Genomic DNA, 11,280 nt, shown 5'->3' with positions numbered 1-11,280 from the left:
CTTCCTCCCTCCCTCCCTCCTTACTCCTTTCCTTCCTCATTCCTTCCTTCCACCCTTCCTTCTCTCCCTCCTTCCTTCCTCTCTCCGTTCCTCCTCCCTCCCTCCTTACTCCTTTCCTTCCTTTCTCTTTTCCTCCATCCCTCCCTCCCTCCCCTCCTTACTATTTCCTTCCTTCCTCCTTTCCTTCCACCCATCCTTCTCTCCTTTCTTCCTTCCTTTATTCCTCCCTCCCTCCTCACTCCTTTGCTTCCTTCCTCCCTCCCTCCCTCCTTACTCCTTTCCTTCCTTGCCTCCCTCCCTCCTTACTCCTTTCCTTCCTTCCTTCCTTTCTCTTTTCCTCCATCCCTCCCTCCCTCCCACCCTCCTTACTATTTTCCTTCCTTCCTTCCCTTCCTTCTCTCCTTCCTTCCTTCCTTTTTTCCTCCCTCCCTCCTTACTCCTTTCCTCCCTCCCTCCCTCCCTCCCTCCTTACTCCTTTCCTTCCTTCTCCTCCCTCCCCTCATTACTCCATTCCGTCCTTCCTTCCTTCTTTCCTCCTTACTCCTTTCCTTCCTTCTCTCCTTACTTGCTTCCTCTTTTCCTTCCTCCCTCCCTCCTTATTTCTTCCCTGCCTTCCTCCCTCCCTCCCTTCCCTCCCTCCTTAACTTCCTTCCTCCCTCCCTCCTTCCCTCTCTCCTTCCTTCCGTCCTTGACCTGAGGACAGCAGGAGGGTAAAGAAAGTGCTGCAGACGTTATCTCTAAAGCTTCTTGACTCTTATGAAGCAGTCTGGACCTTTTCAGAGGGTTTATATAATTAACCCTGCCTGCAGGACATATTTTACCGCCTGGCTGCGTTAGCCATAATGATTTTTTATTTTGGTGCTAAATGGGTTTTGGGAACCGAGCCAAACCCCTTTGCCTGCAGCATTAATTAGCCTAATGTTAAAGTGGCAGATTTAAAAGCTGGGAGAGGGATTAGCTTCCACTTAAACACAGAGAGTGAAACCGGCCAGTCGGATCTTTTAAAACTCATAATGCTGTTGAAGGGTTTCTGCTCATATCTGACATTTAAAACATCATTATCACTACATATTAAACTCTAAAAATCATCTTTACTCTGGTATGTTGTATCAGGAACCAAAGTGGCAGCAATAAGTGTTTAACAAAAAGGAAGAAAATTAAGGTTTTCATGTTAACCCTTTACATGCTGACTCATAATTAGTCTTTACACCATTTTCACATTCATAAATCCACCCATCAGTTATTAATAAATGGGGAAAAAAGACATTTACAATCACTATTTTATGCTACAACAACATTTTAATGCTAATTTTTTAAATTGTTGTTATAAATACAGGTCAAATTTGTATATTTGCATGTATAAAATGTGTATCTGCTGCACACAAATAAAAAAAAATGGATGCATTTTATTTCCATTTTTATATATTTAGGGTCACATTAAGAAAAGTCCTGCAAAAATAAATGTGACTATAGTGTTTTTATAGCTCTTAAATGTAAAAATGGAAGGAAGGAAGGAAGGAAGGAAAGGAGAGAGGAAGGAAGGAAACTAGAGAGGAAGCAAGGGAGGAAAGGAAGGAAGGAAGAAAGGAGGGAATGAAAAGAAGAAAGGAAGGAAGGAAGGAATGAGAGAACGAAGGAACGAAGGAAGTGAAAGAAAGGAAGGAAGGAAGGAAAGAAGAAAGAAAGGAAGAGAAGACAGAAAAGAAAGAAAGAAAGAAGGAAAGAAGGAAGAAGGAAGAAAGGGAGAAAGAAGAGAAGATAGACAAGAAAGAAAGAAAGAAAGAAAGAAAGAAAGAAAGAAGAAGAAAGGGAGAAGAGATGGGTGGATGGAAATATAGAAGGAAGGAAAAGAAGACAGGCAGGAAGATGGAAGGAAGAAAGGGAGGAAATTAAGGAAGAAAGGGAGGAAGGAAGACGTGCAATAATAAAAGTGAATATAGTGATTTTATAGCTCTTAAATGTAAAAATGGGTCAAATCTGAACCCTGAACAGAATATAAGGGGTTTAAAAAACTACTTTCAGTGCCACATTTTGATTTTGAAGCCAATATAACACAATAATCATCGGCTCTGACCCTTCACAGAGAGGCTGATGTATGGAAGCAGGAAGTAAAACAAATACTTCCTGTTTCCAGCTAATACTTCCTTAAACTGCTGCATGTTATAAACCCACAGCTCTTTATTTATTAATGTTTCCTCATTTTTAATCATGAGGTCAAACATGAGGCTTTGTGGGCCAGAACTGGACCGCAGAGGAGTCCAATCTGGCCCACTTTCCTTCCTTCTATTTTTCCATCCAGCTTTTCTTTCTCTCATTCTTTCCTCCTTCTTCCTGCCTATCTTCTCCTTCCTTCCATCTGTTCTTTCTTTCTTTTCTCTTTCACTACTTCTCGTCGTTCCTTCCTTCCTTCCTTCCATCCATCTTTCTTCATGTCTTCCCTTCCTTCATTACTTTCTTTCCTCCATATTTCCTTGCATTTTTCCTTCCTGTCTTCTCTTCCTTCCTTCCTTCCTTCCTTCTGTTCTTTCTTTCTTTCTTTTCTATCTTCTCTCTCTCTCTTCCTTCCTTCCATCTTTCCTTCCTGACTTCTATTCCTTCCTTCTATTTTTCCATCCACCCTTTCTTTATCTTTCTTTCATCCTTCCATCTTCCTGCCCGTCTTCTCTTCCTTCCTTCGTTCCATCTATTCTTTCTTTCTTGTCTTCTCTTCCTTCCTTCCTTCCTTCCATCTTTCCTTCCTTCTATTTTCCATCCACCCTCTTTCTCTTTCTTTCTTCCTTCCATCTTTCCTTCCCGTCTTCCCTTCCTTCTTTCCAACTTTCCTTCCTGTCTTCCTATGTTTCCATCCACCCTCTTTCTCTCTTTCTATTCCATCTTTCCTTCCCGTCTTCCCTTCCTTCCTTCCATCTGTCTTTCCTCCCTGTCTTCTTTTCCTTCCTGTCTTCCTATGTTTCCATCCACCCTCTTTCTCTCTTTCTTTCTTCCTTCCATCTTCCTGCCTGTCTTCTCTTCCTTCGTTCAATCTGTTCTTTCTTTCTTTTCTGTCTTCCTTCCTTCCTTCCATCTGTTTTTTTTTCTTTCTTGTCTTCTTGTCCTTCCTTCAATCTGTCTTTCAGTCCTTCCTTCCTTCCTTCCATTTGTCCTTCCTTCCTTCCTTCCTTCCTTCCTTCTCTGTATAATATTAATTCAAGTCTTAAAACCTACCATTACTTCATGACTCTGACTCACTGCTCATATTCAGACTCTTCACAGCTTCCTGTTAATTAATCTCTAGCATTAATAAATCATCATCATCATCTTCATCACCATCATCATCATCATCATCATCAGTCTCAGATTAATCCTTAATGAAGCTTCAGAGAGCCGAGAGACTTTATTACTCTGTTCTTATTTATAGAGAATAAAACATTAATATTAAATGTGCAGAAAGCTAAAGGTCAAAAACTCTTCCCCTTCCTTCCTTCTTTCTTTCCTCACTTCCTTCCTCTTTTCCTCCCTCCTTAATCCTTTCATTCCTTCCTTCTTTCTTTCCTCACTTCCTTCCTCTTTTCCTCCCTCCCTCCCTCCCTCCCTCCCTACTCCCTTCCTTCCTTCTTTCCTCACTTCCTTCCTCTTTTCCTCCCTCCTTACTCCTTTCCTTCCACCCTTCCTTCTCTCCTTATTTCCTTCCTCCCTCCCTCCCTCCCTTCTCCCATCCTTCCTTCCTATTCCCTTCCTTCTTTCTTTCCTCACTTCCTTCCTCTTTTCCTCCCTCCTTTCCTTCCACCCTTCCTTCTCTCCTTATTTCCTTCCTTGTTTACTCCCTCCCTCCTTACTCCTTTCCTTCCACCCTTCCTTCTCTCCTTATTTCCTTCCTTGTTTCCTCCCTCCCTCCTTACTCCCTTCCTTCCACCCTTCCTTCTCTCCTTGTTTCCTTCCTTGTTTCCTCCCTCCCTCCTTACTCCTTTCCTTCAACCCTTCCTTCTCCCCTTATTTCCTTCCTTTTTTCCTCCCTCCCTCCCTCCTTACTCCTTTCCTTCCACCCTTCCTTCTCTCCTTATTTCCATCCCTTTTTTCCTCCCTACTCCCTTCCTTCCTTCCTTCTCTCCTTACTTCCTTCCTCTTTTCCTCCCTCCCTCCCTACTCCTTTCTTCCTTCCTTCTCTCCTTACTTCCTTCCTTCCTCTTTTCCTCCCTCCCTCCCTACTCCTTTCCTTTCTTCCTTCGATCCATCCATCTATTCTGTCTTCTCTTCCTTCCTTCCTTCCTTTATTCCTTCCTTCCTTCCTTCCTTCCTTCCATCCTTCCATCTGTTCTTTCTCTAAAGGTAAGAAGTATTTAGAGTCTTTTAAAAGTAAAACCAGGTTAAATGTGACTCTGAACATCATGTAAAGGTTAAAATCTTTTATCATATCATATATTTTTTTATTCTAAGTCACATGGTTGACATTTCCTTTCCTTTCTAATCTAATCAGTTCAACCTCTGTCTGCCCTTTATAAGGAATATAAATAGTTCAACCTTTCATTTCTCTCATGTACTATTGATTCTTCCTGTCAGACTCAGAAATATACAAAAACATCAGTGATACCTTTGACCTGACATTTTACTTCCTGGAACAACTGAGTCATTATTTGCTCTGTTGAACCGAACGAATAATAGAAAAAAAGACAAATCATGAAAACTAAAGAAGGAAGGAAGGAAAGAAAGAAGAAAGGAAGGAAGGAGGGAAATAAGGAAGCAGGGAAGGGAGGAAGGAAGGAGGGAAAGAAGGAAGGAGGGAGGGAGGGAAGGAAGGAAGGAAGTGAAGAAAGACAGAAGGAAGGAAGGAAGGAGGGAAAGAATGAATGAATGAATGAAGGAAGGAAGAAAGGAAGGAAGGAGGGAAATAAGTAAGGAGGGAAATAAGGAAGCAGGGAAGGGAAAGAAGGAAGGAGGGAAGGAAAAGATGGAAGGAACGAACTAACTAACGAACGAAAGAAGGAAGGAAGGAGAGAAAGAAGGAAGAAAGGAAGGAAGAAAGGAAGGAAGGAAGGAGGGAAGGAAGGAAGGAAGGAAGGAAAGAAGCAAGAAAGGAAGAAAGGAAGGAGGGAAGGAAGGAAGGAGGGATATAAGGAAGCAGGGAAGGGAAAGAAGGAAGGAGGGAAGGAAAAGATGGAAGGAACGAACTAACTAACGAACGAAAGAAGGAAGGAAGGAGAGAAAGAAGGAAGAAAGGAAGGAAGGAAGGAGGGAAGGAAGGAGGATTTAAGGAAGGAGGGAAGGAAAAAAGGAAAGAAGGAAAGAAAAGAAGAAAGGAAGGAAGGATAAGAAGAAAGGAAGGAATGAAGGTAAAGAAGAAAGGAAGGAAGGAAAAGAAGAAAGGAAGGAGGAAAAGAAGGAAAGAGGGAAGGAAGGAAAAGAAGGAAGGAAGGAGGGAAAGAAGGAAGGAGGGAAGGAAGGAAGGAAGGAAGGAAGGAAGGAAGGAAGGAAAGAAGGAAGGAGGGAAAGAAGGAAGGAGGGAAATAAGTAAGGAGGGAAATAAGGAAGCAGGGAAGGGAAAGAAGGAAGGAGGGAAGGAAAAGATGGAAGGAACGAACTAACTAACGAACGAAAGAAGGAAGGAAGGAGAGAAAGAAGGAAGAAAGGAAGGAAGAAAGGAAGGAAGGAAGGAAGGAAGAAAGGAAGGAAGGAGGGAAAGAAGGAAGGAGGGAGGGAGGGAAGGAAGAAAGGAAGGAAGGAGGGAAGGAGGGAAAGAAGGAAGGAAGGAAGGAAAAGAAGACAAGAAGGAAGGAAGGAAGGAACCGTCTTGCTGCTTTGTGCTACTAACAGTTCTCATATAGAGGAATATTTGATCTTTTGTAATAAATGTGTGATGATGTAAGTGTAACTAGTCCAGGAGGAAAGAAGGACAGAAGGAAAGGAATGAAGGAAGGGAGGAAGGAAGAAGGGAGGAGGGAAGGAAAGAAGGACACAAGGAAAGGAAAGAAGGAAGGAAGGAAGGAAGGAAGGAAGGAAGGACGAACAGAAGGACGGGAAGAAGGAAGGAAGGAAGGAAGGAAGGAAGGAAGGAAGGGAGGACGGACAGAAGGACGGGAAGAAGGAAGGAAGGAAGGAAAGGACAGAAGGAAGGGAGAAAGGAAGGAAGGAGAGAAGGAAAGAAGGATGCAAGGAAAGGAAAGAAGGAAGGAGTGTGCTCAGACATGTTTGGCTGCAGTGGCATAAATGAGACTATGATGAGCCTCCACAGTCTGGATAATATATATATATAAAATATAAACACTGAGAGAAATATATCACAGTCTGTAAATGTGTTGTTATATGTGTCGGTTACATAAGAAGAAGCTTTTTATACATTTTATACATTTATACATTTAATTATTTTACTTTATTTAAGTTTAAAATATGAATTTAGTGTGTTTTTATTTAAATGTGTGGCTAATTATGATTATTAAACTCAAAGTGAAGTTTACTGTTGGAAGGAAGGAGGGAAGGAAGGAAGGAAGGAAGGAAGGAGGGAAGGAAGAAATTAAGGAAGGAAGGAGGGAAATAAGGAAGGAAGCAAAGAAAGAAAGAAGGAAGGCAGGAAGGAAGGAGGGAAGGAAAGAAGGATGCAAGGGAAGGAAAGAAGGAAGGAAGGAAGGAAGGAAGGAAGGAAGGAAGGAAGGAAGGAAGGAAGGAAGGACAGAAGGAAAGAAGGACAGGAAGAAGGAAGGTAGGAAGGAAAGAAGGACAGGAAGAAGGAAGGAAGGAAGGAAAGAAGGAGGGAAGCAAGGAAAGAAGGAAGGAAGGAAAAAAGGAAAGAAGGATGCAAGGAAAGGAAGGAAGGAAGGAAGGAAGGAAAAGAAGGAAGGAAGGAAGGAAGGAAGGATTGTGAGAAAAGCAGCAAAAAAAAGTTTAATCAGTTATCATAATGCATGCTTTTATTTTGAAAACCAGTGCTCACTATATAACACAGCACCAGAAAGAGTGAATAAACTTAATTAAATACCTCTGAGCAACGATTTTAACACTTTATTTTGAAATGTAGTGCTGCTTTCATTTATCTTCATCAGTGTGTTAAAACATTTTTCCCACTTTAATGTTTATTCAGCTCTGAAACGACTCGACTGTAACTCAGCAAACATGTTTACACACCCTGAACATAACGAGCAAACGGCAAATACAAATTAGAGCAGCGACTGGTTTAACTGGTTTTGAACCGTTGATCAGATTAAAACTGTAAAGTCACTTTTCACTATTTATTTACTGACATTTTAAAAACCTTGTGTTGCTTTATGCAGACATGTAGCAAGGAAATATGTATGTATGAAGGAAGGAAAGAAGGAAGGAAGGAAGGAAGGAAGGAGGGAAGGAAAAGAAGGAAGGAGGGAAGGAAGGAAGGAAGGAAGGAAGGAAGGAGGGAAATAAGGAAGGAGGGAAGGAAAAGAAGAAAGTAAGGAAGGAAAGAAGGAAGGAAGGAAGGAAGGAGGGAAGGGAGGAAAGAAAGGAAGGTAGGAAGGAGGGAGGAAGGAAGGGAGGAAAGAAAGAGAAAGAGGGAGGAAAGAAGGAAGGGAGGGAGGAAAGAAGGAAGGAAGGAAGGAAGGAAAGAAGGACAGAAGGAAGGGAAGAAGAAGGAAGGAAGGAAGGAAAGAAGGACAGAAAGAAGGGAGGAAGGAAGGAAGGAAGGAAAGAAGGACAGAAGGAAGGGAGGGAAGGAAGAAAGGAAGGAAGGAAGGAAGGAGGGAAGGAAAGAAGGACGCAAAGAAAGGAAAGAAGGAAGGAAGAAAGGAAAGAAGGACAGAAGGTTTTCTGGTTTTGAACCGTTGATCAGATTAAAACTGTAAAGTCACTTTTCACTATTTATTTACTGACATTTTAAAAACCAAACAGCTGTGAAACTAATCAGCTGATTGATTGGTAATAAAAATAATTGTTAGTTGCAGCAGCTCTGAATTTATTAGCCAATAGTCCCTGAACTAAAACTAAAGCTATTAACCCTCCTGTTGTCCTCGAGTCAAGGAAAGGAGGGAGGGAGGAGGGAAGGGTGGGAGGAAGGGAGGATGGAAAGGAGGAAGGGAGGAAGGGAGGAAAGGGGGAAGGAAAGGAGGGAGGAAAGGAGGGAGGGAGGGAGGATGGAAGGGGAGGAAGAAGGAAGGAAGGGAAGGGAGGAAAGGAAGGAAGGAAGGAAGGAAGGAAGGAAGGAAGGACAGAAGGAAGGGAAGGAAGGACAGAAGGAAGGGAAGGAAGGACAGAAGGAAGGAAGGAAGGTAGGAAGGAAGGTAGAAAGGAAGGGAGGAGGGAAGGGAAGAGGGACGCAAGGAAAGGAAAGAAGGAATGAAGGAAGAAAGGAAGGAAAAGAAGGAAGGAAGGAAGGAAGGAAGGAAGGAAGGATGGATTGTGAGAAAAGCAGCCAAACAAATTTAATCTGATATCATAATGCATGCTTTTATTTTGAAAACCAGTGCTCACTATATAACACAGCACCAAAACAGCTTAAATAACACAAATACAGTTTATACACCCTCCCGTTGTCCTCAAGTCAAGGAATGAAGGGAGGAAGGGAGGAAGAAGGAAGGAAAGGAGGGAGGAAGGGAGGATGGAAGGGGAGGAAGAAGGAAGGAAGGGAAGGGAGGAAAGGAAGGAAGGAAGGAAGGAAGGAAGGACAGAAGGAAGGGAAGGAAGGACAGAAGGAAGGGAAGGAAGGACAGAAGGAAGGAAGGAAGGTAGGAAGGAAGGTAGAAAGGAAGGGAGGAGGGAAGGGAAGAGGGACGCAAGGAAAGGAAAGAAGGAATGAAGGAAGAAAGGAAGGAAAAGAAGGAAGGAAGGAAGGAAGGAAGGAAGGATGGATTGTGAGAAAAGCAGCCAAACAAATTTAATCTGATATCATAATGCATGCTTTTATTTTGAAAACCAGTGCTCACTATATAACACAGCACCAAAACAGCTTAAATAACACAAATACAGTTTATACACCCTCCCGTTGTCCTCAAGTCAAGGAATGAAGGGAGGAAGGGAGGAAGAAGGAAGGAAAGGAGGGAGGAAGGGAGGATGGAAGGGGAGGAAGAAGGAAGGAAGGGAAGAGAGGAAAGAAAGGAAGGAAGGAAGGAAGGAAGGAAGGAAAAGAAGAAAGTAAGGAAGGAAGGAGGGAAATAAGGAAGGAAGGAAGGAAGGAAGGAGGGAAGGAAGGAAGGAAGGAAGGAAGGAAGGACAGAAGGAAGGGAAGGAAGGACAGAAGGAAGGACAGAAGGAAGGGAGAAAGGAAGGAAGGAAGGAATGAAGGAAGAAAGGAAGGAAAAGAAGGAAGGAAGGAAGGAAGGAAAGGAAAGAAGGAATGAAGGAAGAAAGGAAGGAAAAGAAGGAAGGACGGAAGGAAGGAAGGAAGGAAGGAAGGAAGGAAGGAAGGAAGGGTTGTGAGAAAAGCAGCCAAACAAATTTAATGTTATCATAATGCATGCTTTTATTTTGAAAACCAGTGCTCACTATATAACACAGCACCAAAAGCTGATTTTATTCTGCATAATTAAAATGACCTGTTAATGTTATGAATGGCATTTAAAAGAAAAAAAGAGAGAACAACCTCAAGAGCTTCTCATTTTAGAGGCTGAACCTGCACATGTTTTTTAATATATACTTAATAAATGACTAAAATAATAATTTCATATATTTAATGCATGTAATATAATAAACCAGGCTTTATTGTGTTAGGGTTAGCAGCACTACTGAGTCATTTAAATGCATTTCCTCTTTCTTTCTACACTCTATGATGAGGAAATATAATTGTGCAATAACTCAACGCCCTGTTACTGCCTGATTAGCATCTTAGCTTTGAAACACACAGATTGACTATTTCTATACTCTCTAGATTTATTCATTTATAGGCTTTAAATGCAACTTTCTGCAGATTAAATACTATAAAGATGTGAGTTAAAGATAAATTGAAGCGTCCTGTGCTTTCATCTGGTAACAAGCAACTGATTATCACAGATAAATGGTGCAAATTTGATATTATAATGCCATTTATGCCTAAATATGCATGTTAAATATGTCCATTTTACACAAAACAGAAGATTAAATACTATAAATATGTGAGTTAAAAATGAATTGAAGCGTCCTGTGCTTTCATCTGGTAACAAGCTACAGATAATCACATATAAATGGTGCAAATGTGATTGTAAAGTGTCACTTTTATGTAAATATGCATGTTAAATGTGTCAATTTTACACAAAAAATAAGATTAAATACTATAAATATGTGAATTGAAGATGAATTAAAGACATTCACGAGCTTCCTGAGCTTTCATCTAGTAGCAAGCTACTGATAATCACAGATAAATGGTGCAAATTTGATGATATAATGCCATTTATGCCTAAATATGCATGTTAAATATGAATTTGAACACAATAAATAAGATTAAATGCTATAAATATGTGATTTGAAGATGAATTAAAGACATGCACGAGCTTCCGGTGCTTTCATCTAGTAACAAGCTACAGATAATCACATATAAATGGTGCTAATTTAATGATATAATGTCACTTTAACCTAAATATACATGTTAAATAAGTCAACCTGAACACAAACAAGAAGATTAAATAGCAGCTAACAAGACGCTAGCTTTCCTGTCACCGGCTTTAAAATCACGAGACACCACCATAAATCACACACTGGCACATTTTAACATATATCTAGTATTTATAGTGTGTTTTTTAAAAGAGTAACAAAACCGATTAAATGAACATAGAGGAGTTAAGCCTCTTTTGGACTGTGAGACAGACTTTAGCTCGCTGTGGTTGAATAGCTGCAGGAAGCGTTTTTTACCTTTTCTAATGGAGCCTGATGGTGAGCAGCAAGAGACCGAGCCAAAGATAACACGGTGTTGAAGTAAAACCCTCTGTTTCCTCCTCCAGTGACAGACATGTTTTAATAAAGCAGACTCCTCTTAGTAATAATAATAATACTGCAGCACAAACATAAACATCTTCTCTCCAAACGAGCCTCCGACCTCTCCGCACTGACAACTACGGCGAGCGACGAGGGTCTAAAAGGCGCAGCGCAAGGTCACGACAAGACGACAGACGCTAGGTGGCAAAACGGGAGGACTGCCGGCAAGAACCGGCCCGCAGAGGAGTCCGATCTGGACTACTTTCCTTCCTTTCTTCTTTTCCTTCCTTCTATCCACCCTTCCATCCTTCCTTCCTTCCTTCCTTTTCTTTCTTTCTTCCTTGAATCTCTCCTTTCTGTCTTCTCTTCTTTCTTTTCTTCTATCGTTCCTCCCTTTCTTTCCTTTCCTTTCCTCCTTCCTTCCTCCCTTTCGTCCTTCCATCTGTCCTTTCTTTCTTTCTT

The 11,280-nt window shown here is 41.4% G+C and overlaps 1 protein-coding gene across 1 annotated transcript in view; it reads right to left on the bottom strand.

Moving 5' to 3' along the window:
- The window catches only part of LOC128380705 (phosphatidylinositol 4-kinase alpha-like), a 53,905-nt gene extending 42,972 nt beyond the window's left edge, over positions 1-10,933 (bottom strand). The window contains 3 exon segments of the mRNA XM_053340575.1: positions 3,678-3,715; positions 10,586-10,601; positions 10,737-10,933. Of these exon segments, the coding sequence (XP_053196550.1) occupies positions 3,678-3,715; positions 10,586-10,601; positions 10,737-10,854 (172 nt within the window). The 5' untranslated portion in view covers positions 10,855-10,933.
- Positions 10,934-11,280: the final 347 nt, after the last annotated feature.

This window comes from Scomber japonicus, chromosome 19 (assembly GCF_027409825.1).
Source record: "Scomber japonicus isolate fScoJap1 chromosome 19, fScoJap1.pri, whole genome shotgun sequence".
NCBI lineage: Eukaryota > Metazoa > Chordata > Actinopteri > Scombriformes > Scombridae > Scomber > Scomber japonicus.
The sequence above is the reverse complement of the archived record's forward strand: the minus strand, read 5'-3'. Positions and strand labels throughout refer to the sequence as shown.